The following is an 18,924-nucleotide window of genomic DNA, read 5'->3' as shown; positions in this document are numbered from 1 at the left end:
ATTCTGGACCTTCAAGTTGTCTTAAACCTTCAATATCCCAGCATACTAGACTTCTACGTTTCCTCCCGTACAAAGCTTCATATGGAGCCATACCAATACTAGAATGAAAACTGTTGTTATACGCAAATTCCATTTGTGGTAAGTAATCATCCCAGTTACCCTTAAACTCAAGTGTGCAAGCCCTCATCATATCTTCTAATGTCTGAATAGTTCTTTCTGATTACCCATTTGTTTGAGGATGAAAAGCTGTATTGAAATGAAGCTTAGTACCATATGCTTTCTATAAACTCTCCCAGAAACGGGAAGTAAATCTAGGATCCCTATATGATACAATAGATATAGGCACACCATGCATTCTAACAATCTCAGAAATATACAATTCAGCAAGCTTATCAAGTGAATCCATTTGCTTCACAAATAAGAAATGAGCACATTTAGTAAGTCGATCAACAATTACCTAAATAGCATCATGCTTGTTAAATGTACGCGGCAATCCCATAACAAAATCCATAATAATCTTGTCCCACTTCCACACAGGTATAGATAAAGAATGAAGTTTACCTGTAAGTGCCTGGTGCTCTCCTTTCACTTGCTAACATGTCAAATACTTACTCACAAATTATGCCACATCCTTCTTCATTGCCGGCCACTAATAATAAGGCTTCAAATTTTTGTACATTTTTGTACTTCGAGGATGCATTGCATAAGGTGCATAGTGCGCTTCATGCATGATTTCCTTTCTCAAATCTCCTACATCAGGTACACATACACGATTTCTATTCAATAACACATCATCATCTTTCAACACAAATTGTATATTCTTTCCATCTTGTACTCTACCCTTCATCTTTTGCAAATAAGAATCTTCACACTGTGCATCTTTAATTTTATCTCCAATCAAAGGCTTTACTTGTAATGTGGCTAACAGAACATTGTCATAAACATAAAACTTCACATCCATAGGTCTAAGTGCAACTAAATATTCCACATTGTAACAAATCATACTTGAAAAATGTTCTACCGTCTTCCTACTTAAAGCATCAGCAACAACATTTGCTTTTCCATGATGATAATCAATAGTGCAATCATAATCCTTCAGAAGCTCAATCTATCTTCGCAGTCTCAGATTCAACTTTTTTTGCGTAGGGATACATTTCAAACTCTTATGATCAGTAAATATCTGAAATGTCTCCCCGTATAAATAATGTCGCCATATCTTCAATGCATGTTCAATGGCTGCTAATTCAAGATCATGCGTAGGATAATTTAGCTCATGAGGTTGCAATTGTCTTGAAGCATAAGCTATAACCTTCCCATGCTGCATTAAGATACATCCAAGTCCTTGCCTAGAAGCATCAGTATATACAACATAACCTCCATTTTCATATGGCAATGCAAGTATTAGTGTACTAGTAAGCCTTTTCTTCAACTCTTGAAAATTTTGATCACACAACTCAATCCACTGGAATGACACATTCTTCTTTAACAAAGCTGTGAGAGGCTTAGCAATAACTGAAAAATCTTATACAAATCTTCTATAATAGCCAGCTAACCCAAGAAAACTTCAAACTTCAGAAACATTTCTAGGCGGTTCCCATTCAATAATTGCTTTAATCTTTGATGAATCTGGTGGCACTCCATGTTTAGAAATAATATGCCCTAAGAATGCAATTTCCTCAATCCAAAACTCGCATTTGCTGAATTTCGCATAAAACTATTTTTCCCTCAAAATCTGTAAAATAATTCTTAAGTATTGTTCATGCTCGTCTAGGCTTCTAGAGTAAATCAGAATATCATCAATGAACACAATAACAAAGTGATCTAAATATGGCTGGATAGTCTTGTTCATCAGTGACATAAAAGCAGCAGGAGCATTTGTTAACCCAAATGGCATCACAATAAATTCATAATGCCCATACCTTGTTCTAAATGCTGTCTTGGCAATAGATTTCTCTTCAATCCGGAGTTGCCAATAACCTGATCTTAAATCAATTTTAGAGAACACAGTTGCACCTTTTAACTAATCAAGCAAATCATCAATTCTTGGCAATGGATATTTATTCTTCACTGTAATCCTATTCAATTTCCTATTATCAATACAGAATCACATACTACCATCCTTTTTCTTCACAAACAAAACCGATGCTCCCCAAGGTGAAGTACTTGGCTTGATGAAACCTTTATCAAGCAACTCTTCTAATTGCTTCTTCAATTCTTTCAATTCCAATGGAGCCATTCTTTATGGTGCAATAGAAATAGGTGCCACACCAGGGATGATGTGATAAGCATAGTTTTACACATATTTGCTTGCATATTATTGCGTATGTTCTTAGCAATTATCGTGCTTTTATTCCCAGATCACCTGTGTTTTATGTTCTTTTGCATTTCAGGAACATTTATAGGACCATCATCGTTGTTTAAGCAATTATAGATCAATACGTGCGGAAACGGACGAGAATTCATCAAGATCGGACAAGAGCCCGCAATGCATACATTGAGCACGACTTGGACTCTGGCCGTGCTCAACCATTGGCTTTGATTCTTGAAATTGGCACTTTGGGCACGATTTCCGTAGCCACCACGGCCTTCAGCACGGCCCGTGGTGGCCAACACGGGGAGAAACACGGCCCGTGGTGGACAACACGGGGAGAAACACGGCCGTGGTGAAACCCTACTTGGTGAGATCCACAGTTTCAGCACGGCCTGGACTTTCACGGCCTTGACCACGGCAGTGCTGAGTTAAATATATAAGAAAAAATAAATTTTTCTGAGAGGAAACAGAAGAGGGGGAAAAAAGAGTGACATTGAGCCCTAGTGGCTGGTTCGGTTTCTGCACAATACTGAGTGCGAGAGAGAGTTGCAGTGAGTAAGAATCCCAGAATCGTAAGATTCCGAGTGCAAAACAGTAGTGGAGCAATTCAAGAGGCAGTTTGGGAGATTAATCAAAGTGTAGATCCAGATTTGGAGCAGTTCATCCAATTCGAGAGAAAAGGGTGTACATGCTTTATTTTCATTATTCTTTCATTGTAATTGATTTCCTAGATTGTTTTAAATATGAACATGTTTAGCTAGACTGATTTAATCCATTGGGATTTCTTTACTATGTTGGCTTGATATTATATTGTTGGATTGTTTGAGTTGGTTTTGTATTCTTCTTGTTTTCAGTATTAATAAGATTATGCATTATTCATGAGACGTTGTGAATTGTGATGTTTAGATTGCTTTATGAGATTGAGAAATCCGTTTGGCAATTGGAATTTTGAATAACAAGAACTGGTTAATAATCGCTTAGAGATAAGGATAATTAACTAGCCGGATTAAGAATTAACAAAGCTTAATAGAGGCGGATTAAAGCTTAATGCTAATTTAAGAATCAATCATTAGGAAGAGATTCCAACTTTAGGTTATTAGGTTTAGGAATTCGGTTATCTCGAGAGAGAAACTGAATTCGGTTAAGAATTTGTCCACGGGTAGCATAATTAGACTCACCGATCCTTTATCTTTTGTTTGATTGCCAACTAGTTTAAATTCTCTTTGGGTTTATCTTCTTGTCTTGATTATTTCACTTATCAATTACTCCTGCATCTCCCTCGGAACTTAGCTCGTAGTTAATAGTTAGTTTAGAATTTATTCATCATCCATTTTAGGTTAATATAACAAAGAACAAAGGAGTAACTCTGGGCTTTCGCTTTCCCGAGGAATACGACCTTGATACTCGCCATTAGTGCTAGACTGCATCGATAGGTACACTGCCTTAGATTGTAGCTAACACGAAAAAACTAGGACGCTATACGGAAATTTGTGCCTGCGTCAATCTCAAAATCAACCTCTCGATTTGGTGGCAAACTAGGCAAATCATCTAAGAATACATTAGGAAATTCTCTGACCACTGGAACGTTTGATACCCCTGGACTGACCTTAGTAGTATCTACAAAACTAATCAAATATGTTTCACATCCATCTTTAACTAACTGACATGCAGCCACTGCTGAAATCAAACAATTAGGAATTGTCTTCCTTTCACCCACAATTACTGTTTTCATTCCTCCTTGTATTTCCATAGCCACTTCCTTTGTTTTACAATCAATAATAGCATGATTTCTTGACAACCAATCCATCCCCAAAATAGCATCAAATTCTCTAAGATTAATAACAACCAAATCTGCATGTAGTTTGACATTATCTACTACTACAGGGCATGATCTCACTATTGTATTCATTGTGATAATACCCCCAGCAGGCATATATACATATATATCATAACCTAATGCCTCTATATTACCATGAACACGTGATGCAAAATCATGTGATATGAATGAACATGTGGATCCAGGATCAATAAGAAATTTGCATCAGAATCATGAATAGAAAGTATACCAGTAACAATTTCAGGTGCTACAAATGCTTCATTTTTTGTAGTAGCAAATACTCTAGCTTGTGCCTGAGGTTGACGAATCTGTTCTGATGGTGTTGCTGAAATAGTTAAACCTCCTCTGCCACCTCTTCCTCTGCCTCTGCTTGAACCAACTGGAATATTTTCACCAACACTACTCTGACCCACTGTATAAGATTCTCTAACATTATTTCTTCTCATAGGACAATCTCTAGAATAATGTCCTGACCTACCACAAGTGAAACATACTACTGGTTTAGGTCCCCAATATTCTCTAGTATGTTCCTATTGCATGTAGGACAAATAGGAGTAGACCCTCTACTGGCCGAAGCTTGTCCTCCCTTAATTCTAGATGAATTGTATCCACCTCTACTGTAAGGTACTGTGGAGGATCTACTAGACTGACCACCAAACCCTTGTCCACGATAACTACTCCTTTGTGAACTAGAGCCTCTCAACGAAGAAGTATTAATCTGTCTTGGAGGATTACTATAAGTACCAATGATTTTCTTCTTTTTAGCTTCCATAGTATTCCTTTCAAATGATGTTTCTTCAGCTCTCAAAACAGCTTCAATTGAGGCATTATAATTCTAAGGTTTCACTACCATTTTCTCACGAATGTCAAGCCTCAAACCCATCTCAAATTTCTTCCTTTTCAGTTCTTCTGTGGCTACTTCTTTTGGTGCATACTTAGATAATTTCACAAATTGAACTTCGTACTCTGCAACTGACATGTCATTCTGCTTCAACTGAAGAAATTCAAGCTTTTTTCTGTCTCTATAAATTTCTGTAGTATACTTCTCAGCAAATTCTCTCAAAACAGCAAATTCTCTGCTTTTTGAAACTGTTTCCCACCAATCAAGTGCATTTTTATCTATTAAAGAAACTGCATATAGAAGCCTTTGTTCTGATGTGCAATTAAATCGGTCCAACACCCTTTCTGTATTTCGTAACCATTCCTCAGCCTCAAAGGATAAGTAGTACCCTGAAAAACATTAGCACCTTGTCTCCTAACCCTTTCATAATTCTTATCTATCACGGCCTCTTGTTTTTTAGTCTAAGGCATCGGTTTGTTCTCGAGCTACCTTTTGCATCAGAAAATCCATAAACTATTCCATAACATTTTGTACATTTGGTTGTGTAGCATTTTCAGTATGTAGCTCATGCTCATCAAGTTGATCATGTTCAGATGCATTTTCGTGACCATGCATAGACTCTAATGACTTATCTAGGCTAGCTGCGTGTTCTCCTTGTCTCTCCATCTATATATATGAAATGCAAATACTCAAACAAGTTCAAAGAACATATGTTGTATGCTTAATGATGTGCAACATGAATCTACTCCCAATGAATCTAATCCCCGCTTTGATATCACTAAATGTCACACCCCCTGTTACATGCTAACCAACAGACATTTTCCAGGTAGCAAACAAGCGTTATAGACTATATACTACATGTAGATAGGTCAATATGCAGATTGTTAAGAATCAAGACACAAGGTTATTAACATATAAACATATGATTATACTTAAACATCATTTAATAAGTATTCAAAGCATCTTCTTATGCCTTACAAGGCATACTTCCATATACATCACATAACTGCATACAAAATGTATCAGGAGGAGACTCCACAAAACTGGCCCAACCTGACAGAACTGCTAAAAGCTAGACTTCGGATACAACCAACTGATGCACTACTATTTACAAACCTGGAAAAAAAATTTGGAGAGGGGTGAGCCTCCAGCTCAGTCAATAAATAATCAACATAATCTATATCACATACACTTAATACAATTTCCACCCAATCACATAACTTACCATGATTCATAATTTACGCATAAGTTCATACCATTCTACTCAATTCATTACAACCATTATAAAAAAAATACAATTCAGCAATTATGGTTAGTTCTCACGGCTTATGGATCCCCTTTAATGTGCTGCTCCGCCTCATCCTCACATTACAGACTTTTATAGCCTCTTTAGGCTTTAGCCTCCTAAGGCTTTATATATATATATATATATATATATATATATATATATATATATATATATATATATATATATATATATTTGCGGGGAATCCACCATTCACATGCGCATACGCACTTAACATCACAATTCAATCATTTCACTTATATCATATTCAAGAAATAATAATTCTTCCACTCAAAACCAATAATTTCCATCTCATTCATTCAAACATAACACAATATTAAGCAAACACAACCATTCGTGGAACATTTTGATTAAATATATGAATATAGTAAATATTAACTATTTACTTACTCAAAATATACTTATTCCTTCAACATAGAAGAATCTCCTTTCTCCACAACTTCCTTTCCAGGCCTTTGAGTTCCTGTTAACACATTCATCAATTCATATTTCATGCATATTCTAAATATTCATGTAAATGCTAGTTCTAATGCATTACAAGATCATCCCTTTTCTAATTCATAGGTCTAACTCTTCCTCTAAGACTCTCAATTACTGTTTTAATATCATATAAACATATTTCATCTAGCTATATACCAATTTAACTTAAATTAACATCAAATAAATAGCATAAAACTAATCTCCAACATCTTTGTTTTCTAGATAGAATTTAATACCAAAGTATATTTACTGTTGGGTAAAATTGGCTTAATTTAAAAATCTTGTATTAAATAGACATATACTTTTATATGTCTAGTTTCATCTTCAAGAAGAATTACTCAATTCCGACTTCTGTAGATTTAATTATTCCCAACTTACTGAGCAAGGGTCATAAAGCCCGTTGTACCCGGGCAGCAATATGTTTGCTCAATTTAAGCAACTAAAACGGCAAAACTAGCGAAATCACAAAACTACAAAGTTATAGAGGACTCTTCAAAATTTCCATAGACAAAATTATGATTAATTGGGACTTATATAAGACATGTTATGCCCAGAATACAGAACATCAAGGTTGCTGGAATTTTGACAGTTTTCTGTCTTGACATACTTAAACTTAAATCAAGCTTAATCTCTATGCAATCATTCAATACTCTACTAATTCATGATAATCAGACCTATGAAAGCATCAATTGAAGTTTTCCCAATTTATAATCAAGAATCCTAGTGACAAATTAATAATACTCAAGTAACAACTCACCAGTTTCAGCTTTTGGGCTGCTAATATGCTCAAATCATTTAGCTTTAGCTTGGCTCCTTCAATAGTTGGTAAAACCCTATCTTAATTTTGTTTTTCTAGGTATTTCACTCCTCTCTTTTGTTTCAAATTTTGAGTTTTTGACTATGTATAAATTTTAGAGAAATGAAGAGGTAAAATAAGCTTGCTCATGGTTCCAATTTTCAAGATTCATCTCTCAATGCCACCACCTACTAAAATCAGTTTTATTATCCTAAATTAATTCTTACTGACCATATATAGGTACTAACTTTTAATTGTATCTTTTAAGTCCAATCTATTTACCCAACCTTCAACTATTGTTTCAATTAAGTCTTAAGGCTTAATACACATAACCCAAGTACTTAATCAACTTCTCTAAATTAATAATCTAATATCATACTTCTTATTCTCTAGTTATAATTAATATATCTATTCTCTAAAATAAAAATATTATTAATATAGCATCATATGCCTAATGATTAAATGTAAATGCACATAACATGTATGATGAGAAAATGCAGTCGTTACATTTTGGACTTAATGTCGCTGAAAAACCTAAGAAATTGTCAAAAAGGATCATTCTATTATGAGATTAAGTCGTAGAACTGATCGGTTTACCCTAGTTCTTATCGACACTTCATCCCTGGCTTGCCCGTTTTGCATAGTTTCGACATTTTTCACCTCTTTCAACTATTTTTACTAGTTTTTTGCTTATTTTTAAGTTTTTGGGGATGTAATTTTATTAATTTTTTTTATTTTTTGATTTTGTATGTCTGTAATTAATAAAGTATGGAAAAATATCTTCTTAATGTTATTACTAACTAAAAATAATTCACATAGACTTAGGCTTAAAATTGAATATTAGAATGACATTTTGGATCATCATACAAACTTGGTCCTTTTTGGAAGGCTTGTTCTTCATCATTGCAGCCTTATTTCTCCATCTGGTTAGAAAGTTAAAGAATGACTCATTCAGTTTCTACTTAGTATACTCAAGATCTCTAATAGAAACTTCAATGATATATATTATAATTATATTATTTTATAAAATAATTATACAAATTTTACCACTTAGGTTCGACAGGTCCTTCTAAACCAGGGTACTAGTTTACAGTAGGTGCTTCCAAGGATAGTCAAATAATTTCACAATTTAGGATTTAGTTAGTTGAGTAGTTCCCATGATAGCAGAATATTATTTCAAATGGACTTTTGGATCTCCAATTCCATTGAACTTGTTCATATTGGGCATTTTAAACTTTGAAGGCAACTTATCTTCCCTAGTTAGGACTAGCTTGTTAAAATCATAAGTCAGGTACAAACCCTTTGAAGCATCCCTTGCATTTTAACCAACCTTGCACTCAAGTGACTCACATCTTCATTAGTAGTAAGAGCGGTCCCTTTTTTTAGCTTGGCTCAGTATAGACTCATCAGAGTGTCAAAAGTTCCTAAGCACCCCTCTTCTAGTAAGGTCATTGGCAACAACATTGGCAGCAGCAGCAGTAGCAGTGGCAACAGCAGTTTCAGAACCCTTTGAAGCATCCCTTGCATCTTATCCAACCTTGCACTCAAGTGACTCACATCTTCATTAGTAGTAAGAGCGGTCTTTTTTTTAGCTTGGCTCAGTATAGACTCATCAGAGTGTCAAAAGTTCCTAAGCACCCCTCTTCTAATAAGGTCATTGGCAATAATATTGGCAGCAGCAGCAGTAGCAGTAGCGACAACAGTTTCAGCAGCAACATCAATGATGGGATCAACAACAACGAGAGGATTAGATGTCGCAGGGGTAATTGAGGCAACTGGAGAAGCTTGGTTTGCAGCCATCCCACGCTTGAGCTCTTCCCGTATCACACCTCTCAGGTCATCGATGACAACGTTCTTAAGGATTTCAATATCTTGTTCATTAGCCATTTCAGTTTTGGTCGCGGTTCCGATTGTAGTTTCAGTTGCAGTTAGCTGACTCATCGGTCTTTTCAAGTATTCCAACACTTATATGATCTTCGATGATATCAACACTCTTCTCTAGCCTAACACTTTATGTCTCTTCAAATCTAATAGAGAATTTATATTGCTTTAAAATAGAAAGTTAGAATGATGCATGGGATGCATGATATGCATAATGCACGTGAAATGCATGACAAAAAAGAAAGTTTAGCAAATAAAAACAAACACATGGCATAAGATTTTTGGTATAAGTATTCTTTTCGACCTTATTACTCCAGCATACGATTCGAGATGAGTCTCTCTTTTCTAAGATTTTTGGTATGGGCTTACTATCAACATGGGATAGTAAGTACCGACATAGATGCTAATAGATCTCAAAGCAATAAACAGTCAAGGTGGTATTTTCCAATGTAAGAGCAAAACCTATATGTTTTAGGCTAAGGCCTTCCAAGATATAAGCTTTAAACTCTTATAATGGAAAATAACTTAAACAACAAGCAATTGGATACCTAGTGGAGATTTCTATTGTCACTACCATGGATTGAGTCTCGAATAAGGATAAAAGGCTCCTACAAATTAAATACTTTTTCTTTACTCGTCTTCCCATTCAAGGGTCCATGCGCTGAAAAAAACTTACTTTTTTATGAGTGATGGTTAGCTAGTATCGTAAATGGAGCTAAAGAACTACTAATTGATGCCACCGGACATATAAAGATCAATATTGTAATACCCAAAAAATTTCTTTAATAATGATTAATAATAAGTATTTATTTAAATTAATTTTATTTTATTTTTATTTGGTTTAGTTGGAATGAATTAAATGGCATTTTAATGCTAGATAAATAAGAAGTTATTTTCTATATCCTATTAGTTTAAATTTTTATGAAATTAATTAAGTAAATTATTTGAGAAATAAATATATTTTGGTTATTCAAATTTTCTCAAATATATATATAGTATATATATAAATAAAATTATATTGGAAAATTTTGGAAAAATTTATAAAGGATGTTTTTATAAAAGAATTTTTAGGAAAATGGGTATTTTATTTAGCTAGTGGTATTAAATTTTAAGTTGAAAAATATTTAGCAAATTGGTTATTTAATTTAATTGTGTGTTAGGACTAAATTGAAAATTTATTTTGGAATAAGGATTAAACATATAATTTTATTAATATGGGGTTTAAATGAAAATTTTTACATTTGGTATTTTTGTAAATAAATATGTCGGCAGGGGTATATATGTAATTGTGTATTTTTCAATAATTCTAATTTGGCCCAAATTAAATAGTTAGGGGCTAAATTGAAAGGTTAAATAAAAGTTTAGGGGTTAATTAGAAATTCTGCAGGGCGAAATTATTGTAATTAAAAAAGTTGAGGGACCAAATGGTAAGAGGGAAAAGTTCAAGGGCCTAATATTGATATGGAGAAGAAAGAAAAGAAAGGAGATCGGGGAGAGAGAACGCATGGAGGAGAAGAGGAAAGGAGGGCATGAGCCGGTGGCCGTCGGCGTGATGTTGGCTTGGCGATGACATCGTGCAACGGAATCGCGTGAAGGCGGTGACTTTGTGTTAGAATCGGGTGGCGATCGGCTCCTCTCGGCGAGGGCTCTCTTTTGGCAGCAACGACGATGCCTGTGGTGGTCGGAGACGGAAGATCCGGTGAAGTGAAATTAGGGGGGGCAGCCGGCGTTTTTCAGCTTTTCCGGTAAGCTATGGACGATCGAAGGGTGTATCCCAACTCTCCTCAGCTCAAGCTTTCAAATGGCACCGGTTTCATGGCGATCGGGCTTCGTTTGCAAATCGACGGTCGAGATCGTCTACAAATCATTCTGAATGATCAGGGGTCGGATCAAAAAATCGGAAGCAGGGATCGTCATCAGCGCGTCGTTTCGAGTCCGATGGTGTGTTCGGATCGTCGATCGGACTTCGGCGGCTGGGGTCGAGTCGATCGAACGATCAAGAGTCTCGATAATTTTTTTTGGCCTGTTAATTTTAAAATTCTTTAATTTAATTTATGCTTGTTGGTTTGTGTTGAGTATTAGATAATATTTATGAGTCAAAATTAATTGTTTGTCGAACTGCCTGCCGTAGTCGTGATTCTTGTGCTGTGTGGCAGAGTCGGGAAAATAGTGAAGTCTTGGGGACCCAACTCCCGTTGTATGAATTATTGGATATTTGTAGTATTTTTCTGGCAGGTCCTGGACCCGTTTTACGGGGGGTAAACATCCGTATTGTATGGGAGGTTCTGCCGAATTTTCAGTAGAATTTACTCGAGTCGAGATTTTAGACAGTCAGTCTTAGGAATCTAGACCTAGGGTTAATGGTCAATTGTTTCAGCGTTTTGATAAATTATTTTCTGTGATTAGATAATCTGTCTGTTCGGCTCGCTCCACCCGATACACTGGAGCAGAGCAAGAAGGTCGCCAAAGCTGTGAGTTAAAGTCATATATCTACTTATGTGTGTCATGCTAATATTTTATATGATATCTCTGATTTAATGATTAATATTTTGATTAATTTGTTATGTAGTGTTTATGCATATTTCATTTTCCGCATTATGATTTTTTATTGATTTTGTGATGACTCGGGATGGGACGACAGTAGAACATATTGGTTTGATGAGTGTACCAGTGTAAATCTGAGAGGGATGGAATAGGGTAAATAGGTAAATTTAAAAAGGAAGATTTAGGATTTGCCCTGGTTGAGCATCGCTCTATGGGCTTAGTAGAGTGTGGTTGCCGGAGTAAAGGTCCCTGGTCGAGCTTCGCTCTCTAGGCGCCAGTCTTATTGGAATAAGAGAGCCAAAAGGCTTAAGCTGATAGTGAATATTAAGTGACCGGACTGGAGTTAAGGACCCTAGTCGAGCTTCGCTCTCTAGGTGCTAGTCCTATTGGAATGAGAGTAGTCGGGATGTTAAAGTTGAGATTAGTCGAGATGTCAGTATTAAGGTTGATCGAGATGTTAGTGTTGGGATTAGGATTCTACTGAAGTACTCCGTCCCGTTGTGTGTGCAAATTATTTTATTCAAGCATGACATGACAAGTTTAATTTTTGCATGATTTATTATTTATTTCAAATTAAATAAATGTATTATTGAAATATTTGCAATTATTTTTAGATATATGATTTTAACTCACTCTCGAGACTGACAGTCTCAATTTTAGTTTTTCAAATTCGTAATTGTTAGTCTTTCGACGACTCTTATCTAGTAACCCGACTCCTTCATCATCGGATGGTGTATTTGATTTGGTATGTTAATTTGTAAAATCTTAGATTCTCCGCAGTTGAAATAGTAGATGTATCAGTTGTAATGCTTTGTAGTTTCCGGTCTAGCCTAATTCTTCTGGCAAACCGAATTAATTGTGTAAATTTAATGGTTATGAAATTATGGAATCAGTAAAATGAGATTGAGATTTATTTAAGTCAGTGAGTGTCAAGCTTACTACGGGATTCGGTGGCCTTACGCCTACCCATTCCCTAGTACCAGTTACGGGCCACAGATGGGGTCGTGACAAATATTCACAATGTGTGAAACTAGTGTAGTGATGTAGGGTTAAACTATTAAATAATAAAATTAAAGGTAATAATACAATAGAATTAGCTTTTCTTATTCCTAGTGGACTCACCACTGCGGGAGCGGTTTTTCACAGGCAAGTTCTTTTAACTAGTTTCCAAGGATAATTTTACATCTTTATAAAATATTATATTTATCTTTTATATGATATTGAATTTTCACTCTTACACATATTTACATATGATAAATTATAGGTTCATTAGACACAAATTGTAGGTTCATTAGTAGTACGGTATATGTTCATTGAAAATTCTTGTTAAATATGATTTAAAGCAATATGACCATTAAGTATTGTTTATAGATTCATCAAATATAAAATAAGATTCATTATTTGTGAACTATAAGTTTATTTGTTAATATATGAATCTATTTCTTAATTTATGAAGTTTTGAACTATAAACTATAATTCTCAAATATATGCGTGATGAACCTATAATTTACAATTTATGTATTTTTTATTTTTAACCTATGCACCTGTAATTCTCTTTTATGTATTTATTAGTACAATATATGAATCTCAAGTATACATGTAATGAATCTACAGTTTATAATTTATGAACTTGTTATAAAATAACCTACAAACCTGTAATTTTATGATTGATGTTTATATTTTTAGTGATGGATTTTTGTTTACAATCTATAAAAGTGTTCTATAATTTATAATTATGGAATAAGAAATTAGAGTATTATTATATAGTAATGATGAAAATTTAAGTTTAAATTTTGAGAAATAAGATTTAATATCAGTTAATAAAATATTAAGATATTATATAATTACAATATAAATATATACTAAACCGTGATTAGAATTTTTTTAATTTTACAGAAAAATTGAATCATTAATAAAATCTCATATACATATAAATTCTAATTTTAATATATGATATTTTTCTTATAAAATACTAACATATTATTAAAAGTAATTTTAACATATTATTATATACAATTTAATAAAAATTTAATATTTATTATTAATTTATAATATTTGAAAAATAATAACAAACTAACTATTTTAAATATTCTTAATTGTTTAAGATTTTAAATTTTATTATTACAATAATATAAAAATTATTTTAAAAATATTTATTAATTAATTTTAGTATTATATAACTTTATAATTGATATTATTAATTTTTAGGATCAAACTTTATTATATAATTAAAAAACAATTTATTATTAAATATAAAATTAGAAATATAATTTAAGATGTCATTTTCTAGAATTAGAATTATTATCTAATTAAAAGTTAATTTATTAGTTAATATAATATTAAAACATAATTAATATGCTATTTTTTAAGATATAACTAATAGTACTATCTGATTAGAAAACTATTTATTAGTTAACATAGTATTAAAATATAATTAATATGTTATTTTTTAGGATAGAACTAATATCATTATTTAATTAAAAATTTATTTATTAGTTAATATAATATTAAAATATAATAAATATGCTATTTTTCAAAGTTAGAGTCAATGTCTAATTAGGAATGTAATTTATTAATTAATAAATTAATAGAAAAAATTATAAAATTATATATAAACTTAAATTTTATGTGTCAAAAATAGTACATATGTCAAAATAAAAATTCTATGTGTCAAAAAATTTTAAGTTCAGAAATTAATATATATATATATATATATATATATATATATATATAGATTACAAATAAAACTATTAAAAAATTTGCGTTTCTTTTCAAAAATAAAATCCAAGTTACAAAGAAAGATTTTGAGTAAACCATGAATGTAGTTTGGGTTGGATGTATTTATGTGAGAATAAAGGGGTTGAAACTGCAAATAGCAAAAAACATTAAGCTTGGTGCATTTTCAATCTCAAAAAATATGGACAGACTTTGATGGCCACATTCAAAGCCACTTAAATTCTTCAAATTTTGTGTCTCGAGTATCTCCTCCATTGTTTCCACAATTGAACAGAGAATCTTTCCTTTCTCTCTGTTTCTTTTTCCTTCTTTCTGCATCCATGAAAAGCTGAAAGGAAGAAGAAGAAAGATCACAAGAAACCTATTGAATAAGAATAAGAATAAGAATAAGAATGGCTTTTCTTCTACCAAACCTCTCTCCTTCACTTCTCATGAGCTCCAAATCATCATCCTCAAAAGACAGAGAGAAATCAATAATTACTTCCCAAACCCAAAACCAAACACTCTCTTCTTCTTCTTCTCATAATTTCAGTTATCAATCAACAACTGATACTAAAACAAAACCCACCACTACCAACACCTCCCTCTTTCCTTCTCAGGTTCCGCAAGATACACACCAAAAAGATGAGTTCTTTATCAACCTTGGCCTTGCTGTACGGACCCTCCGTGAGGATTTGCCTTTGTTGTTTACCAAAGACCTCAATTATGATATTTACAGGTAATTTCGTCATGTGGGTATCTCCTTTTTTCGTTCTATTTGTAGTTTGTTTATCGAGAAAGTTTTTAAACTTTGCCATTCTTTTGTATTACATTTTAGGGATGATATCACTTTTCAAGACCCGTTGAACACTTTTACTGGCATTGACAAGTACAAGTTGATTTTTTGGGCTTTGAGGTTTCATGGGAAGATATTGTTTAGAGAGATTTCACTTGAGGTTTATAGGGTTTGGCAGCCTTCAGAGAATGTAATCTTGATTAGGTGGGATCTAAAGGGTGTCCCAAGAGTCCCATGGGAAGCCAAGGGACAATTTCAGGGCACTTCAAGGTATAAATTGGATAGAAATGGTAAAATTTATGAACATAAAGTCGATAATTTGGCCTTTAATTTCCCTCGGCCACTCAAACCAGCAGCTTCAGTATTGGATTTAGTGGCTGCTTGCCCAGCGAGCCCTAATCCTACATTTTTGTGGGCCCCTTCGGAGGTCTATTCATCGTCATGGGTGGAGTTTTATCGTGCAGTTAGAGAGACTTTGGATCAAGAAGGCCACCAATTACTGGTGCAAGATGGTTTGGTTACTTGCTCCTAGTTCCTGAGGTACTTACATGATGTATATGAAGAATTTTGATTTTGTCATATATAATATATGTATTAGTAATGATTTATGCAATTTATATTGGTGGACTACAAGTATTAGTTTTGTTGAAAGATAAATGTTATGTGTACATAGGCAAAGGTGCTAAAGACCCCAATGCATCTTTTGTGTTAGTAAATTATTCAGTTAGAGAAGCTCACACATATTCGCTAAATTTCTATAGCTCATTATGTATCTATACTAAACCTTCAGTATCAGTTTAATAATAGTGCTTTCTCTTTTTTTGCGCAAATCTTATACAAATTGAAACCTTGTTGTTTCATATTTTATGTGAGATGTTAATTCCATCTATGCTTCTTTTCATGCTATTCATACTATTTCGACATTTTATTATTGAAGTCTTGAAAAGTTATTTTCTGTTCTAAGCTTGCCAGTTTCATAAATTTGTAGAAATGGTGCTTCTAGAGGTTAGTGCTCTTTTTATATTATTCACCATATTGTGCAGCATGGATGAAAATGGAGGGAGGTAGAGGTAATACCTTTCAATCTTTGACTTGTAAACATTTATTTGCTTTATATGCTGGCCATAGTTATTAAATGCACCTCCAGGCCCTAGCACCTTAATCATTCAAAGCCAGGCAACCTTATTGAGGCACATGCTTATGTGCACCTTTGTAGTATTTTATCACACAGCTACTATGTTCCCTTTGTCTGTGTTATATCGTATAGATCTTCAATATTTTTCCCCAATTATGTTAGTGATCTTACCATGATCCCATGCACTCCAAATCAAATTAAACAACAGTAAAAAAGAAGCCTATGTCACTTCAGATCAAAGTTGCACAGATACAATCTACAGAAGGGGGAAAAACATTGCTGCGAGGGCTTTTTTGCATCACCAACCAGATTTCTTCTCTCTATCTATTTCTCCATTATCCCCTTTCTCTATTCTTCTTAACTCCAATATTCCATTTGTCTTCTTTCCACCCCTCTTAGTCCTCCTTATATCCTCTTCTTTTTTTCCCATCTCATCTATTTTACTCCTTCAATTGATCCAAAATACCATGGCCAAGGACTCCTTTTCTTCTTTGGTCTCTGCTACCACTTGATCCTCCACCCTTGTCCCTGTCATCCTTTTCCTTATTTTTTCTTTTCAGTCTTGTTTTAGATCCCTCATATGTCTCCACTAGAAGTGCAGCAGATTATTTTGTCATGTTAGATTGTCATTTGCCATGTTAGATTCAAGTACGATCTGTTTGCCATGTCTAATTGTTTATTATGCCATGTTGTCCCGTAGAACTAAGTTTTATGCGCTTTTGGTTTTAGTCATAAATTGTGATGAACATGTCATTGCGGACTATATATAGTGCAGAATTTCATTTAATTCCAAAACTTTTAGTGCTAAACTTCTAAATGTTCTATGCTATTTATATAAGCGGTTGCCCTATACAGGATATTTTCTTTTCCTTCTCTTTTTTCTCTCTCCCCTCTCCTAGGTGCAGGCCTGTGCCTTGATATTTCACACCTAAGTTCCAGGACCCCTTTTAGCACTTTGTGCCTCTAATAACTATGATACTAGCAATATTATGTGCGCTGTATATTTGAAATGGGCTTATCCTTATAGCTGGTATAATGTATGCTATCTATCTGTTGAGCCACCTTCTCTGCACTGCTGCAAGACTGTCTTGTTGTTTCAGATGATAGCATGAATTCTGTGTTCATGGTCAATTATTTTGTCTTGAGCATTTATTTATATAGTCAGAATAAGAGCTAGGTCCTGAGAGAAATAGATAGTGTTTTGATTGATCTTTCTTTTTCTGATCCAAAGGGGATAATGCATCCATCTTGTTTACTAAGTATGAGATGATATTTGTTCAGATTGTAACTTTGTTTTGTCCCCTCTGAAGGACCCTCCTCTTTTCTCTTCAGAGTCTTTATTGTAGTCATTCTGATAATATCGTAAAATGAATGTCTGTGAACAATGAATCGTGGTGGAAAACCATTTGATATCAAGGTGCTTATCTACAGTTAGAAGAGAAAACAGAAATTTTATTCTCACAATAAATGAGATGAAATGGAAACTGATGTAGGTGGTAAACTACTTCCGAATTGAAGATGATTTTCGCCTTTTTGCACAACTTAAAATTTATTTAAGTTGCTCTGTCAAACTCTTAGAATCATGTCATGAACTCTAGTTCCGACACGATCCATCTGTGTTTCACAATTGTTATTAATTAGAAATGTCTGAACTCAAAATCTCTTTGCTTCTTATAGCTCATATGTTTATGGCTCTAGCATCGTGCAACATTGCCTTTGGATAATCTTGGATTTGAAATATTGAATTTCGAAAGGCAGGATTTTCAAATAATGTATGCATAGGTTTTATTTCATATGGATTTGTTTTTCCAATTTAAGTGTTTTACACTCTTTCGAGGAGCTGATTCTTAATTGGCTAGAGAGCAGGATCTTTGCAGCTATGCTTGTCAGAATGTGGATGCAAGCAAACTATCTGATTCTTATGAGGCAGTAACATGGTGGAAGATTCAAAACAATTCATAATTAAGGAGATGCAGACTGCAAATAAGTTAGTTTCAGGAAAAATGTTGTCCCTCTTATGGAGCTCGAAACAAACCGGTTGGTCTGACTGAAATCACCAGAAAATCAGTCAATTCGGTCATAGTTTTGAAATTTTACAGACCTCTCTGGTTGACATAGAAAGCCCGACATGCTTATTTACCAATTTACCAGAGCTTCAACTGCAGATGCACAGACTACTGATAGATACTCAGTTTAAAAACAAGAGTCAGCTCTTGTTGCCCTTGTAATACTAAAGAGGTATCTCTCTTTATGATATATGAATAATCCATGGTCTGATCATA

At 33.8% G+C, this 18,924-nt stretch overlaps 1 protein-coding gene across 7 annotated transcripts; it reads left to right on the top strand.

Annotated features, from left to right (window-relative positions):
* Window positions 1-14,911: 14,911 nt before the first annotated feature.
* LOC8286548 lies at window positions 14,912-18,924 on the top strand. 7 transcript variants are annotated; one of them, XR_007215648.1, is made up of 4 exons: window positions 14,912-15,450; window positions 15,550-16,047; window positions 16,496-16,577; window positions 18,509-18,924. XR_007215648.1 is itself a non-coding variant. In XM_025156769.2 (4 exons), the coding sequence occupies exons 1-2, from the start codon at window positions 15,125-15,127 to the stop codon at window positions 16,037-16,039; spliced, it is 816 nt and encodes a 271-aa protein (XP_025012537.1). In that variant the 5' UTR covers window positions 14,912-15,124; the 3' UTR covers window positions 16,040-16,047; window positions 16,551-16,577; window positions 18,509-18,924. The 7 variants fall into 7 exon arrangements, 5 of the variants coding, with proteins under 5 accessions (XP_025012537.1, XP_048229378.1, XP_048229377.1 ...); XR_007215649.1 differs by having other exon boundaries at window positions 18,502-18,924; XM_025156769.2 differs by having other exon boundaries at window positions 16,551-16,577.

Source organism: Ricinus communis, chromosome 4, assembly GCF_019578655.1.
Source record: "Ricinus communis isolate WT05 ecotype wild-type chromosome 4, ASM1957865v1, whole genome shotgun sequence".
Classification (NCBI taxonomy): Eukaryota; Viridiplantae; Streptophyta; class Magnoliopsida; order Malpighiales; family Euphorbiaceae; genus Ricinus; species Ricinus communis.
This window is presented reverse-complemented; position numbering and strand designations above follow the sequence as displayed.